The sequence below is a fragment of the Carcharhinus amblyrhynchos genome, chromosome 7 (genome assembly GCF_965287045.1).
Source record: "Carcharhinus amblyrhynchos chromosome 7, sCarAmb.v2.hapA, whole genome shotgun sequence".
Taxonomy (NCBI): domain Eukaryota; kingdom Metazoa; phylum Chordata; class Chondrichthyes; order Carcharhiniformes; family Carcharhinidae; genus Carcharhinus; species Carcharhinus amblyrhynchos.
Genome location: NC_137330.1, coordinates 116,938,079 through 116,955,013, shown reverse-complemented (window position 1 = coordinate 116,955,013; position 16,935 = coordinate 116,938,079). Strand labels below are relative to the sequence as shown.

Here is a 16,935-nt window from a genome sequence, read left to right as displayed (position 1 = left end):
AAGTCGGGACTGGCCGATTAGTGGAATAGGGGGTGGGGTGGGGATTGGGACTGTCCAGATGGTGGGTGTTCGGAACTGGGGGGAAGTTGGGATGCCATGTGGGGAGCAGGAGGGTTGTTGGGGAGATCGGAACTGGCCTAGGGAGGGGGTGGGAGGGGCTTGCTCAGAGAGGTCTGGGAGGCCAGCGATCGGGGGTGGGGTTGTCAGAGAGCAGCGATGCGGTATTACAGGGCTGGCCAACGATTGGGACACTGGCAGTGCAAGGCCACTACGCAAGCACTGATCTCGGCACTGACAGACCAGCGCATGTGCAGTGGCCCACTCTGCACTATGCTGCTGGCTCTCCAGCAGGAATATGTCCTGTCCATTGTTTTTCAGAGGGAATCCCGCTGGGACACTCTGCAGTACTCAAATATGGGAGATTCATTCTGAAAGCCCCGCTCGGAAAATCAGTGGGAGTTACTCCAGTCTTCACATGAATTCGGCACTTAGAATTCTTTTGGGAAAACCATCTCTGATAGCCTCAGACTCTTTTGTAATGACGACACTGTCCACTTAAGTGGGTGAAGGATTATTTAATACTAATAGTTACTCATGGCGTGGTATCAAGTTCACTGGGTCAAAATGCAACCTGGAAGTAATAAATAAAAGTGTACTTTTGTTACAGCTATCACCCAGACTCTTTGAAGCATCGGAGTTTACGCCTCTGGACCCCACTCAGGAGCCGATCTTCCCCCCAGAACTCCTGGTAGGTACAGGAGAATGCAAGATTTCCTCTGTGGAAGGATATATGTCCCCGATGCTGAAACATGTCATAAGTTCATAACTTCATAAGATTTAGGAACAGAATTAGGCCATTCAGCCCATCGAGTCTGCTCTGCCATTCGATCATAGCTGATGTTCTCCTCATCCCTATTTTCCTGCCTTCTCCCCATAATCCTTCAACCCATTAACAATTAAAGATTTGTCTCAGTCCTCCTTAAATTTATGCACTTTGGGGTTGCAAATTTCACAGATTCACTTTGCTATCCCTTATCCTAAGACTATGACCTCTCGCCTTCGAATGCCCCGCAAGAGGAAGCATCTGCTCCAGGTCTATCTTTCATCACAGATTAGTCCTTCCTCCTGTATTTGTTGGCGAACATTGGGTTCCAGCCCAGGAAAAGCTTGGTTATAAAATCCTCACCCTTGCTTCCAAATCACTCCATGGTCTCATGCTTCCTTCAGCCCTACAACCGTCTGAAACCTCGGAACTATTTCCAACTCTGGCCTATGGAGCATCTGCCATTGCTGGCCAAACCTTCAGGCCTCTGAGCTGCAAGTTCTAGAATTCATTCCTTAAACCTTTTCTACCACTCTCTTTCCCTTCAATATGTTCCTTAAAAACAAATGTTTTGGCAAAGTCATTGGTCACTTTTCATAAGAACATCTCTTGATTTGATTTATTATTGTCACATATATTGGGATACAGAGAAAAGTATTGTTTCTTGCGCAGTACGAGATCAAACTAATAGGCAAATGGGGAGGGAATATTTAAAATTATAAGGAGCATGGACAGGGAGTTCCTCTTAGTTCATACTGTAAAATCCCTGTACCGAATAGAGGATGTGAACTGTACAGAGTGAGGCCATTCAGCCCATCAAGTCTGTACCATCCACAATCCCACCCAGGCCCTATTCCCGTAACCCCACATATACCCTGTTAATATTGGATAAACATATGGATGATATTGGAATAGTGTAGGTTAGATGGGCTTTAGATTGGTTTCACAGGTCGGCACAACATTGAGGGTCGAAGGGACTGTACTGTACTGTAATGGTTCTATGTTCTATCTGCCCATGAGGAGCCCTTCTCTCTCCATCCCCAATTCATGGATATCTCCAGCTGAAGTGATGGGGAGTATTAGACACACGCAACTAGCAAATTGCCCAGAGAGGAACATTGATCATCTTTAACGGCTCAACTCTTCTCCATTTGTTTTGCAGTTACTTCACGAAACACCTCAGCGTACATTATCCTTTAAAGGGGACCGCGTCACCTGGATTCAGCCAACAACTTTGAACGAACTGCTGGCCTTAAAGGGCAGGTACCCTGAGGCCAGGCTTGTGGTTGGCAACACGGAAGTGGGTAAGATGCAAACTGCGACAGGCCAATATCCCATCCTCTTCCTGCCTTCCCGCGACAGCGCAGTAAGATTGGACCTGGCTTTTGGGGCTGAGTTGAGTGGTTCAGGCATAGCTCTGAGAAATCATCAATTGGAAACCCAACAATATAGAGGGAGACCATTTGGCCCATCGAGTCTGCGTCGACTACAATCCCACCCAGGCCTATTCCTGTATTCTCACACATTTACCCAAGCTAGTCCCCCTAATACTAAGGTCAATTTAGCACGGCCAATCAACCTTAGTATCTTTGGTCTTTGGATGTGAAGTGGATGGAACTGTTTATTCTGTTTGTCAGGGCCCGAAGTAGAATCTTTGTCCCAGCTGGCAGCTGGATCAAGATTGAGGTGATTGGCAAAAGAACTAAGAGACGACCATTTGGAAAAACATTTTTAAGCGACAAGTGGTGAGAATCGGGAATGGAAACAGGAAACATTGGATAAACTCAACAGGTCTGGCAGCATCCATGCAGAGAAGGCACAGAGTTTGAGTGACTCTTTCAAAGAGCTATCTTTAGTTCAGATTTCCAACATCTGCAATATTATTTAATTTGAAAGGGAAAACTGATACCAATCTGAACTGGTTTCCTCTCCAGCTGGTCGCTTTCTGGGACACTTCACTGGACTGCTAAGAAACAACTCTGGTGGTTTAGGAATGGCCTCACGTGTCAGCCAGCTGGAGGAGGGCAATGGCTTTCCTTTCCAAAAGCAAACTGGGGAAGCAGTGGGGATTTTTTGACAATCCAATAGCTTCATGGTCACTTTTACTGATCTGCTGTGGTGGAATATAATTCTTATCCTTGGCACTACCCCAGGACAAGCATACACCAGAAGACCATAAGATTTAGGAGAAGGATTTGTCCATTCAGCCCATCGAGTCTGCTCCGCCATTCAATCATGGCTGATATGATTCTCATCCCCATTCTCCTGCCTTCTCCCCATAACTCTTAACCCTGTTTTGATCGAGAATCTATCTCTGCCTTAAAGACGCTCAATGATCTGGCCTCCAAAGCTGTCTAGGGCAATGAGTTCCATGGATTCACCACCCCCTGGCTGAAGAAATTCCTTCTCATTTCAGTTTTAAAGGAGCGTGCCTTTAGTCTGAGGCTGTGCCCTTGAGTTCTAGTCTCTCCCACTAGTGGAAACATCCTCTCCACATCCACTCTATCTAGGCCTCTCAGTATTCACCTTTAACCCAAGGCGAAGTGAGCCAAATCCTAGACAGCCATGAAAATCTTGTGGCCATTCATGCCGATGGACCTTAATGGTTCAGGCTGTGGCGCACCCCACAGGCGAGCACTCACCTGACGAAGGGGCAAACCCCGAAAGCTAGTGGCGTTTGTTACCAAATAAACCTGTTGGACCTTAACCTGGCGTTGTGAGACTTCTTACTGTGTTTACCCCAGTCCAACGCCGACATCATGGGTTTCGTCCTACAGAGCAAAGATGTGTGGATCAGGTGGATTGGCCATGCTATATTGTCCGTAGTGTCAGGGGAACTAGTTAGGGTAAGTACGAGTGGCTATGGGAATAAGGCCTGGGAGGACAGTTGTCAGTGCAGGCTCAATGGGCCAAATGGCTTCCTTCTACACTATTAGGGATCCTATGAGTTTTTTTAAACCTTTAAGCACTCAGAGCTGGATTCTTCCACAAGTGGCAGAGGGATGGATTGGTGAGGGAGAGGAGCTGGGGCAATGGGCAGAGAGGAATGACAAGGTGGACTCAGAGGAAGGGAGGAGAGATGGGAACTGTTTTTTTTATGTGGTTTTGGGGTCTTATGTTCCTCTAAGAACTCTGTACTCGTTGGAGTTTAGTGGGTCTGTACGCATTGGAGTTTAGAAGGATGAGGGGGGATCTTATAGAGATGTATAAGATAATCAAAGGGATGGATAGGGTAGAGATAGAGAGATTCTTTCCACTTAGAAAGGATAGCAGGACTAGAGGGCACAGCCTCAAGATAAGGGGGGGGGGCAGTTTAGATCAGAGTTGAGGAGGAACTTCTTCACTCAAAGGATGGTGAATCTCTGGAATTCTCTGCCCGTTGAAGTGGTGGAGGCTACCTCGCTAAATATATTTAAGTCACGGGTAGATAGGTTTCTGATAGACAAGGGAATTAAGGGTTATGGGGAGAAAGTGGGAAAGTGGAACTGATCCACTTCAGATCAGCCATGATCTTATTGAATGGCGGGGCAGGCTCGAAGGGATAGATGGCCTACTCCTGCTCCTATTTCTTATGTCCTTATGTAAGAGAGCGGGTCAGGTGACCCAGGGAACAAGCTCCATCCAGGGTGAACTCAGTCTTGGACAGACTGAGCAACTACTGAGACATTAAATAAACTGTTCCTTGTTTGAGTTATACCGGCCTACCTCATGGTCTTTTTATAGTTTATAATTAGACACAAACTTAATAGGAAGGGGGACAGGGGTTGGGAACTTGGGAGAATGGAGAACAGGAAGGAGAGCAAGGAGTTGGGTGTAGGAAGAGGGATATGAGGCGAGATAGGCTTTGTGGAAATTTGGGAAGTGGATAAGAAGGGGAACAATGCTTTTCTGAGGTGACAGTTATGTCATTGAGGGAGAGTGGATAGATAATCTGGCCTTTCTGGACCTGAGGCCTGAGGCTTACATCTGAGCTCTGCTTTATTGGTCTGTGAGACATGGACAATGTTGGATAGCTTAAATCTTAGTGCGCTAATATTTCCTTGAAGCTTCTCCCATTTCCCACTCTAATGATGGCCTGAAAACCACCCCTGGCCTCCACCACCATCGCCCCTATGTGAGTTCACACTGATATGGCAATGAGAAGCAAATTCACCTCACCTAGTCGGACAGGGTTGCTATGGTGACCAGTGGGTACCACAGAGTCAGGCTCTGAGCGTAGTTTCAGTGGCGTACCTGGGAGATACCGTCCGGAGGGAGATATTTACTGTAACTCTGGTCTCTGCAGGTATCGAGATGAAGCTGAAGAACATGTTGTACCCAGTGATCTTGGCTCCAGCCCATATCCCAGAGCTCAACCTGAGCCAACGCACAGAGACTGGTAGGTAGGAGAAACTGTAAGTCCTCAATGACTTGAGTTATAAAGTGGGGAGGTGTCAGGGGGGCGGGGCAGGGGGTGTGGCTTAAGGAGTCCGCACTGCTGTTTTGGATTCCAGACCACTGACAACCATGGCCTCCTGAAGTTGACTCAACATTTCCTTCCCAACAGGGAAGATTTCCTCTCTTGCTATCACCATTCCTTTGACATTTATTCTTGAGATGTAGGCGTAAAATGCAGGTATTAGCCGCCTGATGGACTGTCGTCCTTTTTGCCGATTTGTTGGTGGATTTCAGTGGGCTAGGCCAGCATTTACTGCCCATCCTTAATGAGAAGGTGGTGGTGAGCTGCCTTCTTGAATGGCTGCAGTCCGTGAAGTGTAGGTAACACCCACAGTGCTGTGAAGGAGGGAATTCCAGGATTTTGACCCAGTCACTGTAGAGGGATGGCCATATATTTCCAAGTCAGGACATTGAGTGACTTGGAGGGGAACTTCCAGGTTGTGGTGTTCCCATGCGCCTACTGCCCTTTTGTTTCCGGCCTGCTCCGCCATTCATTGTCATCATAGTTGACCATCCAACTCAAGAGCCTGATCCCACCTCCCCCATATCCTTTGATCCTTTCACCCCAAGAGTTTTCCTTCTTGAAAACATACAATGTTTTAGCATCAATTGTTTTCTGTGGTAATAAATTCCACAGGCTTATCACACCCTGGGTGAAGACATTTAGAACAAAGGACAAAGAAAATTATAGCACAGGAACAGGTCTTTCGGCCCTCCTAGCCTGAACCGACCATGCTGCCTGATTTAACTAAAACCCCCTACCCTTCTGGAGACCATATCCCTCTATTCCCATCCTATTCATGCATTTGTCAAGATGCCCCTATCGGATCCGCTTCCACTATCTCCCCCGGCAACGAGTTCCAGGTATCCACCACTCTCTGTTTAAAAAATCTGCCTCGTACATCTCCTTTAAACCTTACCCCTTGCACCTTAAACCTGTGTCCCCTAGTAATTGACTCTTCCATCCTGGGAAAAATCTTCTGACTATCCATTCTGTCCATGCCTCTCAGAATCTTGTAGACTTCTATCAGGTCACTCCTCAACCTCTGTTGTTCCAGTGAGAACAAATCAAGTTTCTCCAACCTTTCCTCACAGCTAATGCCCTCCATACTAGGCAACACCCTGTAAATCTTTTCTGTACCCTCTCCAAAGCCTCCACATCCTTCTGGTAGTGTGGAGACCAGAATTGGTCCAGCTATGTTCCAAATGTGGCCTAACTAAGGCTCTATAAAGCTGCAACAAGACTTGCCAATGTTGTCAATGATCAAATTTCTCCACATCTCTATCCTAAAGGATATATCTTACATCCTCAGACTATGACCCCTGGTTCTGGACCACCTCGACCATCAGGAACATCCCTCTTGCGTCAACTTTTGTCTATTCCTCTCAGAATTTTATGAGATCCCTCCTCATTCTTCTAAATTCCAGCGAATGTATTCTTTACCGACTCTATCTGTCCTCATATGTCAGTCCAGGAATTGGTCTGGTAAACCTTCTTACATTCCCTCTATAGCTCCCTGGTTGTTCCATTAATTTGTCCCTTAACCAGGGACTTCATGTTGTGACAAGCCCACCTCAATTGCCTGATTAAAGTCATTACAGTTGCCAATTTTATTATCTCCTCTTGTGGTCTGACATCAGTTGTTGTTGAGAAATGCTCTTGTGAAGAAGCTTGGAGGTTGCACGATGTTAAAAGTTTTTTTTAATACACCTTTGTCGTCCTGAAGGGATATTGTTCGGGGCAGCCTGCACTTTGAGCTACATCGGGAGCCAGTTGAAACAGGCTGTAGCAGAACTCCCCAGTTATAGGACGGAGATTTTCAAGGCCGTATTGGAACAGCTACGTTGGTTTGCGGGCCAGCAAATCCGCAATGTCGCGGTGAGTACTTTGCAAGCCAATCAAGGCAGGGTGGTAAGTGGACACGTTGTCACCCAAGGGTGACCGGTGTCACAAGAGCTCTGCTCCTCATCAAACCTGCCACCTAATGTTAGTCCAAACCTATTCATGGTAAATCTCGGGGTTTTAACTTTCATTATCCTCTGAAGGGATTTCTTCTAATTAAACCTGATAGAGGTTTATAAAATGTTGACAGGTATAGATAGGGTGGATTCCCGGAGGCTATTTCCCAGGGCTGAAATGGTCGCTACGAGAGGACACAGGTTTAAGGTGCTGGGGAGTAGGTACAGAGGAGATGTCAGGGGTAAGTTTTTCACTCAGAGGGTGGTGAGTGAGTGGAATCGGCTGCCGTCAGTGGTGGTAGAAGCGAACTCGCTGGGGTCTTTTAAAAGACTTCTGGATGAGTATATGGGATCTAATGGGATTGGGAGTTACAGATAGTTCTATGGCTTGGTAGGTATGGATATGATCGGCACAACTTGTGGGCTGAAGGGCCTGTTTGTGCTGTAGTGTTCTATGTTCTACATCCAATCTTCAATCCTGTGTCAAATTATGAAGTATCCTCAGCAGCCAATTTCATCAACACTGCAATTTCAACAGCTGTCTTTAAGGTCAAAACACGTTCCGTCAGCACTCATAGAACATAGAACATTACAGCGCAGTACAGGCCCTTCGGCCCTCGATGTTGCGCCGACCAATGGAACCAATCTAATGACCCTCTAACCTAAACTATTCCAATATTATCCATATGTCTATCCTTGGATAGACTTATTATGGAAACCACAAACTAGATGATCACAAAGAGAATCTTTTAATGACTCACAATGTTGCACCAGCCTTTTCATTCCACAAACTGAGAAATGCTTTCGCTTTCCACTTAATTCCTTCGGTTGAACCTGAATCTCACGGCAATTATCAGCGGTGTTAGAGATTAAAAGGATCTTTGTCAAATCATCGTAAGTTTTGATTCCTGACTTTCTGGATGAAACAAGTTCCAAAGCAAATTGTAGGTTTTACTTCCTATTGTACTGTAAAAAGCTGGGATGAGCATTTTATACGCTATTTTATGTATGTATGCTATTTTGCATATTTATGTATGCTAGGGGTTTAGAAGGCTGAGGGGGGATCTTATAGAGACAGATAAGATAATGAAGGGGATGGATAGGATAGAGGTAGAGAGATTCTTCCCGCTTAGAAAGTATAGCAGAACTAGAGGTCACAGCTTCAAGATAAAGGGGGGGCGGTTTAGAACGGAGTTGAGGAGGAACTTCTTCACTCAAAGGGTGGTGAGTCTCTGGAATTCTCTGCCCGTTGAAGTGGTGGAGGCTGCCTCGCTAAATGTATTTAAGTCACGGGTAGATAGGTTTCTGATAGACAGGGGAATTAAGGGTTATGGGGAGAAAGCAGGAAAGTGGAACTGATCCACTTCAGATCAGCCATGATCTTGTTGAATGGTGGGGCAGACTTGAAGGGCTAGATGGCCTACTCCTGCTCCTATTTCTTATGTTCTTATTTCATTCAATTGTACAATGTAAACGCTCTGCATAGGAACCCCATGAATCATTTTTTTTTACTGAATGTACCCATGGATATTAATTGACCAGCGTTGATGGGGGTTTTCTCTCCAGGCAATGTATTGCTAAACTTAAACTAATACAGAGACTCATGAAACTCAGCGTACTGAATTCAAGATGTGCCTTTATTAACCAAACGATCGAATGGGACAATGATATAAAGTCGCCCAGCACTCAAGGTATAGAATGCAGGTAGCCCGATAGCAATCTGAAAATCAATGCCTCCGTAAGGGCGGTTATACATTTCCAAAATCATATTGTCCACCATATAGATCACTGGTAAACATTAAGGGCAATAATCATTAACTCCAGTGAATAACAATATATATCCTGACCTCACGGGATCTCATTTATCATTAACTACAGATGTTAACACCCTCCTGTTGACCAGCAACACAGAATGCTGGACAGGAGAATGATTCCCGCCAACTCGAACATGACTCTCGTCCAACTCTGCAAAATCCCCTATGTAAGGAGCAGCGCTCCGAAAGCTAGTGGCTTTTGCTACCAAATAAACCTGTTGGACTTTAACCTGGTGTTGTGAGACTTCTTACCATGTTTACCCCAGTCCAACGCCAGCATCTCCACATCCTGTTATCAGTTTGGAGCTGGATAGCTTTATTCATCAAACTGGCATTGGTGCCATCTTGTTCCCGACAACTGTTGACAACATAGCCACGTTCAGTGGAACTATTGTCCTCTGGAATGCAGGCACTGTCCCCACCTCATCCCAATCAAGCCCTGTTGTATTTTGCCACTGGCTGAAGCTTTCACAAAATGTCACTAAAAGCAAATTGCATCCATTTTAACATAGAACATAGAACACTACAGCACAAACAGGCCCTTCAGCCCACAAGTTACGCCGATCATAGCCCTAACTACCAGGCCTATCTATAACCCTTAATCCCATGTACTCATCCAGAAGTCCCTTAAAAGACCCCAACTAGTTCGCTTCCACCACCACCGATGGCAGCCGATTCCACTCACTCACGACCCTTTGAGTGAAAAACTTATCCCTGACATCTCCTCTGTACCTGCTCCCCAGCACCTTAAACCTGTGTCGTCTCGTAGCGACCATTTCAGCCCTGGGAAATAACCTCTGAGAATCCATCCTATCACTACCTCTCAACATCTTATAAACCTCTATCAGGTCACCTCTCAACCTTCGTCTCTCCAGGGAGAAAAGACCTAGCTCTCTCAACCTATCCTCATAAGGCATGTCTCCCAATCCAGGCAACATCCTTGTAAATCTAAAATATTTTGTAAATTCAAAATGTATGTTTTCAACGAGAAATACTTGTTGTTCATACACAGTTGTCTTCTATGACAACAGCTCTTGCCAGCATTCTCTACAGCCTAAGATCAATCACTATTAAGTCAGTATTGTGTTGGTGTTCTTAAAACCATTATTATGTGATTTTTAGCCTAATCTAGCCCTCCTACGTCAACCCCCATTTCTCTGTGGGCACTAGTGACTTGAGACTGCTCAGTCTATATTTTTCATGCAAACTAGCCTCCCATCCATTCACTTTGTCTACACTTCCCGCTGCCTCAGCAAAACAGCCAACATAATTAAGGACCTCATGCACCCCAGACATTCTCTGTTCCAACTTCTTCTTCTGGGGAAAAGATACAAAAGCCTGAAGGCATGTACCAATGGACTCGAGCTGCTGTCAGACGTTTTGAATGGACTTACCTTGTATTAAGTTGCTCTTTCTCTACACCCTAGCTGTAACACTACATTCTGCACACTGTCATTTCCTTCTCTCTGAACAGTCTGCTTTGTCTGTATAGTGCGCAAGAAGCAATACTTTTCACTGTATGTTAATACATGTGACAATAATAAATCAAATTGAAATCAAGAAATCGGATTAAATCAAATTTTTTACTGTCTTCCTAGTATTCCCTTTCTACCTTGATTTGATGCACTTTTAAATAGCCCAACTGTACAGTGACGCATCCACTCGTTTCAAAAATGCCAGATACTACCTGGAATCTCACCCATCTCTGATTGGAAAGAAAACTCTATTTTTTAAAGCTACATAGAGAGCTTTTTTTCATTACTTGAGTCTTCCTTCACGAGCAAACTCTAATCCTATTGTTCCTTCTCCCAAGTCTTCTGATATTCCAAGTTTGAGGAACTACAATTTTTCCCTGTTAATATTTTCTTGACGTTCCCAAGGAAACAGAATTCTACCACATTGTTAGTTTTCTTTCTATAGTGTCCTAACTGTGTGGGGGGGAGGTGGGGGTTGTACATTTTACACAGAGAGAAAAAACTTGGTTTTCACATGTAAATTCAAACAAAACACAACTGGTTTATTGAAAGAGATGGTCTAATGTAAAACAGCAGCCTTCGCAAACACCCTAATGACATCAGCATGTGATTAGTTCATACAGCAACCTGCAACCCTTTTAAATATAAAACAGGGTCATTCCATCTCCTTCTTTGGGGCGGAATGGTGGCACAGTGGTTAGCACTGCTGCCTCACAACACCAGGGACCTGGGTTTAATTCCCGGCTTGGGTCACTGCAGAGTCCGCATGTTCTCCATGTTTAGTGTAGGTTTCCTCCAGGTGCTCTGGTTTCCTCCCATGGTCTTAAGATGTATGGGTTAGATGGATTGGCCATGCTAAGTTGCCCCTTAGCATCAGGGGGGCTAGCTAGGGTAAATGTATGGGATTATGGGGCTCGGGCCTGGGTAGGTTTGTGGTTGGTGCAGACCTGATGGGCCAAATGGCTTCCTTCTGCACTGTAGGAATACCATGAATCGCCTTCTCCACTTGGTACCACCAGCTCGCAGGTCAGCCATCTGACTCCAGTGGAGTCATCTCGGCATTGGAACAATTGGGTGGCCAGGGATGTCCTGTCTCTCTCTATGTGCACATCAGGAATGTTGTGTGGTGTGGATCAGGATGGGATTTGGAAGGCTAGTGGACATTTAAAGTTAACAATGTTCCTTCTCTGTATACTTCCAGGCTGTTGGTGGGAACATCATGACCGCAAGCCCTATCTCAGACCTGAACCCTGTCTTCATGGCCTCTGGCTGTCTGCTCACCCTGGCCTCTGAAGGTAGGTTATACCTCTAACAGTCTGCTGCCTGAGTCTACATGTGTCTGTGGTTAACCCTCTCTTTTTGACTTTTTACAGGCAGCACCCGAAATGTGCGGATGGATGGAAATTTTTTCACTGGCTATAGAAAAACAGTGCTGAAACCACAGGAAGTATTGCTGTCCATTGAAATCCCCTACACAAGGAAGGTGAGAAACTATATCCTGCTTATTGTAAGTCATTCCAATGTTGCTTCTAAAATATCCAAGTGCTCTTGAAAATTGTAGTTAGAGTTCCATCCAGGCAACATTGTACACCAGAGAGACGCTATAATTAGAGTATCATCCAGGTAACATTGTACACCAGAGAGACCCTGTACTTAGAGTATTATCCAGGTAACATTGTCCACCAGAGAGATTCTGTAATTAGAGTATCATCCAGGCAACATTGTACACCAGAGAGATCTTGTAGAGTATTATCCAGGTAACATTATACACCAAAGAGGTCCTGTAATTAGAATATCAAGCAGGTAGCATTGTACACTAGAGAGACCCAATAATTAGAATATCATCCAGGCAGCATTGTACACTAGAAAGACCCTGTAATTAGAATATCATCCAGGCAGCATTGTACACCAGAGAGACCCTGTAATTAGAGAGTCATGATGTGGATATGCCGGCGTTGGACTGGCGTAAACACAGTAAAAAGTCTGACAACACCAGGTTTTAGTCCAACCGATTTATTTGATAGTAAACGCACAAGCTTTCGGGGTTAGTCCCTTCGTCAGGTGAATGGAGAGTTCTGGCCTCAGAGAGCATATAAAGCACAGACTGTTTAGAGATTACTGATTAGAATGCGGATCCTTACACCTAACCTGCTGTTCAAGACCTGAAGTGGCTGACAATGTGAGTGGAAGGAGCACTTCCACTCACATTGTCAGCCACTTCAGGTCTTGAACAGCAGGTTAGGTGTAAGGATTCGCATTCTAATCAGTAATCTCTAAACAGTCTGTGCTTTATATGCTCTGTCTGAGGCCAGAACTCTCCATTCACCTGACGAAGGGACTAACCCGAAAGCTTGTGCGTTTACTATCAAATAAATCGGTTGGACTAAAACCTGGTGTTGTCAGACTTTTTACTGCATTAGAGAGTCATCCAGGTAATTCTAACTGAATGAAGGACATTAGTTGGACCAGTGTGGTAGTTATCACCTACACTGAATTGTATAGGGGGGAATTCTAACCTCGTGACTGGTTTGGTTTGGTGGGAAGTTAAAGTTGTAAAAACCTAAATCCTGACCTAGACCCTTTTACCAACACCAGGGTGGTTGTCATGCAAACAACCAAACCAAAGAAGTCAGGTGACACTTCAAGTATCATGAGGGGACTCTAGAAAACGCCCCTTTAACTTTCTCCAGATTAAGAAGGACAATTCCATCTTTTCCAATCCCTCGAATAATCCCACAAAAGTCCCTCATCTCCATGGCATCCTCTCCAAGGCCTTGAGAGCCTTCCTAAAGCGTGGTTAAAATGTTGGGCATTGACTTTCATCTGTTTGTTTGCAGGGAGAATATTTTTCAGCATTCAAACAAGCCCAGAGACGGGAGGACGATATTGCGATAGTGAACTGTGGGCTGAGAGTTGCTTTCAAGGAAGGCACCGATGTTGTGGAAGAGTTGGGACTGAGCTACGGAGGCATGGGGCCTATGACCGTGTTTGCAAAGAAGACATGTGCACAGCTCCTTGGAAAGTAAGTCTCCTCAGTTGTCGCTCAGAACAACAGATACCTCTTGCTCTAAGGTTGCTAAATTAAAACTTTTCAGCCATTTGATTTGATTTATTATTGTCACATCTATTAGGATGTCTGTAACATGATGGCACCGTGAAGCTTTCTCCCAGGGTGAAAGAGTCAATTACTAGGGGACATAGGTTTAAGGTGCAAGTGGCAAGGTTTAAAGGCAGATTTTTTACACAGGGAGTAGTGGGTACCTGGAACTCACTGCTGGTGAAGGTAGTGGAAGCTGATACGGTAGTGACTTTTAAGGAGCGTCTTGACAAATGCAGGAATAGGATGAGATTAGAGAGATACGGTCCCTGGAAAGGTTAGGGGTTTTAGTTAAGTCGGGCAGCATGGCCAGTGCAGGCTTGGAGAGCCGAAGGGCCTGTTCCTGTGCTATGATTTTCTTTGTTCTTTGTAGTGTTACAGTTATAGCTAGGGTGTAGAGAAAGATCAACTTAATGCGAGGTAGGTCCATTCAAAAGTCTGACGGCAGCAGGGAAGAAGCTGTTCTTGAGTCGGTTGGCACAAGACCTCAGACTTTTGTATCTTTTTTGTGATAGAAGAAGGCAGAAGAGAGAATGCCTGGGGTACGTGTGGCCTTAATTATACTGGCTGCTTTGCCGAGGCAGTGGGAAGTTAGGTGGAGTCAATGAATGGGAGACTGGTTTGTGTGATGGATTAGGCTACACTCACAGTCTTTTGTAGTTCCTTGTGGTCTTGGGCAGAGCAGAAGCCATACTAACCTGTGATACAACCAGGAAAAAATGCTTTCTATGGTGCATCTGTAAAAGTTGGTGAGAGTTGTAGCTGACATGCCAAATTTCCTTAGTCTTCTGAGAAAGTCGAGATGTTGGTGGGCTTTCTTAACTACAGTGTCGGCATGGAGGGACCAGGACAGGTTGTTAGTGATCTGGAGACCGAGAAACTTAAAACTCTCGACCTTTTATGCTTTGTCCCCATTGATATAGACAGGGGCATGTTCTCCTCTATACTTCCTGAAGTCGATGACGATCTCTTTCATTTTGTTGACATTGAGGGAGAGATTATTGTCGCCGCACCAGTTCACCAGATTCTCTATCTCATTCCTATACTCGTCTCACCATTGTGTGAGATCCGACCCACTACAGGGGTGTCATCGGCAAACTTGAAAATTGAATTGGTGGGGAATTTGGCCACACAGGTGTATAAGGAGTATAGTCGGGGGCTGAGAACTCAGCCTTGTGGGGCACTGGTGTTGAGGATGATTGTGGAGGAGGTGTTGTTGCCTATCCTTACTGATTGTGGTCTGTGAGTTAGGAAGTTCAGGATCCAGTCACAGAGGGAGGAGCCGAGGCCCAGGCCATGGCGTTTGGAGATAAGTTTCGTGGGAATAATAGTGTTGAAGGCTGAGATGTAGCCAATAAATAGGAGCCGGACATAGGTGTCCTTGTTATCTAGGTGTTCCAGGGTTGAGTGCGGGGCCAGGGAGATGGCGTCTACTGTGGACCTGTTGCGGTGGTAGGCAAACTGTAGTGGATCCAGGTAGTCCGGGAGGCTGGAATTGATTTGTGCCATGACTAACCTTTCGAAGCACTTCATAATGATGGATGTCAGAGCCACCAGATGGGTTTTTCTGACAATCGACAATGGTTTGTTTCATGGTCATCAGTAGATTCTTAATTCCAGATTTTATTGAATTCAAATTTCACCATCTGCCATGGTGGGATTTGAACTCAGGTCCCCAGAGCATTACCGTGGGTCTTTGGATTACTCGTCTAACGTGCTCCTCCTAACCCGACATCCACAGATTCAGTCGGGTCCTATATACTGGAGAACAAGTCAATCCCCAGTTAATACCCTTCAACGGAATACAATTGAATAGACAAGAATACTGAGGGGGTGCCACATTGCCGCGGGGCTTGTTTATGTTTCTACAGTGGCTTGGGTATCAGATACATGACTGAGAGATTATGGGGTGAAGTGTTATCATGTGAAACGCAGTGTCGGAAAGGACAGTGAAATCAGATTCAGTGGTCATTTTCGAAAGGGAATATTTGGAAAGATTGGGAAAGATTCCCCAGCCGTGTGTTTGACATCGCCCCAGGCTCTCTTCCATTTTCAATTTTTCACCCACTCCTTCTGGTAAATCATGTATGCCAGCCCACCGAAATCCTGTCGCGGTCGTCATTGTGTGGGGGATCTTTTATTCCACAAGTGGTGGTCTCCGCTACCTCCTGCAAGGGGAAGGAAACGGCAGGAGTGTCTCACTGGGATGAATTCACAGGAGAAAGAGAGAAAGTGAGCCACTCTTTATGCCTGACCAGTGAACCCACTCGAGTGAACGTTTTGGAGGTGCCTGAATCCCTACAGTCCTAGACTTTGGAATTATGTTCTAACTCTGTGAATGGAAGGAGAGACAAGTGAGTGACATTCCAGGAAGGAACAAAATTAACCAGACCACTCAACATGCACACATAACCAGTTACTATGCTGTGGAAGAAAGAGACTATAACGACACAACGGATATTTTTAGGTTTACACAATTTTACACAATTTCCAACAACGCTTCCTCAATACCTGGCTAAGTGGGGATTTCCGGGGACTGTAGATTATACTCATCACTCCTGGGGTCAAAGAGGCAATACTGTCTTTTAAACAGTCTGGCCCCTTTGCCTTCAAGGGACAGGCACCTTGGTTATGTAGGTGCAACAATCTTGCTTCAGTCTGTCCAAAAATGCAGCTTCTTGTACAAGTACTTGTTGAATTTCTTTCTTTGGTGGTTGAAGAGGAATTTTAGAGCCCTTCCAGTGTTGGAGTTGGTAAGGGAACAAGGTCACAGCTCAGTTGAAATTGGTTTGTTCTGCTCAGAGAGGAGTCCCTGGCTGTGGTTGTGGAGAAGTGAACCGTCACGTCTGCTCCGGCTAAAAGAGCCTCCTGTCCTTTTGTCTTTTAAAAAGATGCAGTCTTGTGAACCTCTGGCAGGCTTCTCCCAACGGTCGGTCGAATTTCGATGAGCGTGCTTGGAGCTGACGAGGTGCGAAATGGTGTTTGACGGTTCTCAGGAGGTGTCGATCACTTTCCCATCGAGTGGGAAAGTTTTGCCCGACGCAGCACGGGCACAAACCTGTTGGATTTTGCAGACAACTTGGATCCTGTAATGTGTGCTGTCCATAGGTGTTATAATGGGGAGGCATTGTTAGCCAGGTCTAGCAGGGCCAGTTTTTGTATAACTAGCAGGCTAATTTTGCCATAATTTATCATTCTTTGTCTGCTCAAGCAACTCCTGGACAGATTTGATCAGATGTGTATCTCTTTCTCTTCTTGTTTTGCCTGTAGCCGTTTTAAGTCAATATATTCTGAAACACGGAATTTTAAGTATTTCAGTCAGTTTTGCCC

At 45.3% G+C, this 16,935-nt stretch overlaps 1 protein-coding gene across 1 annotated transcript in view; it reads left to right on the top strand.

Annotated features, from left to right (window-relative positions):
* The window catches only part of xdh (xanthine dehydrogenase), a 104,720-nt gene that overhangs the window by 24,068 nt on the left and 63,717 nt on the right, over window positions 1-16,935 (top strand). Inside the window, exons 9-15 of the mRNA XM_080193450.1 lie at window positions 668-748; window positions 1,986-2,127; window positions 5,109-5,201; window positions 6,988-7,139; window positions 11,710-11,803; window positions 11,882-11,991; window positions 13,346-13,530. Coding sequence (XP_080049576.1) covers window positions 668-748; window positions 1,986-2,127; window positions 5,109-5,201; window positions 6,988-7,139; window positions 11,710-11,803; window positions 11,882-11,991; window positions 13,346-13,530 — 857 coding nt within the window. The remainder of the gene's footprint in view (window positions 1-667; window positions 749-1,985; window positions 2,128-5,108; window positions 5,202-6,987; window positions 7,140-11,709; window positions 11,804-11,881; window positions 11,992-13,345; window positions 13,531-16,935) is intronic.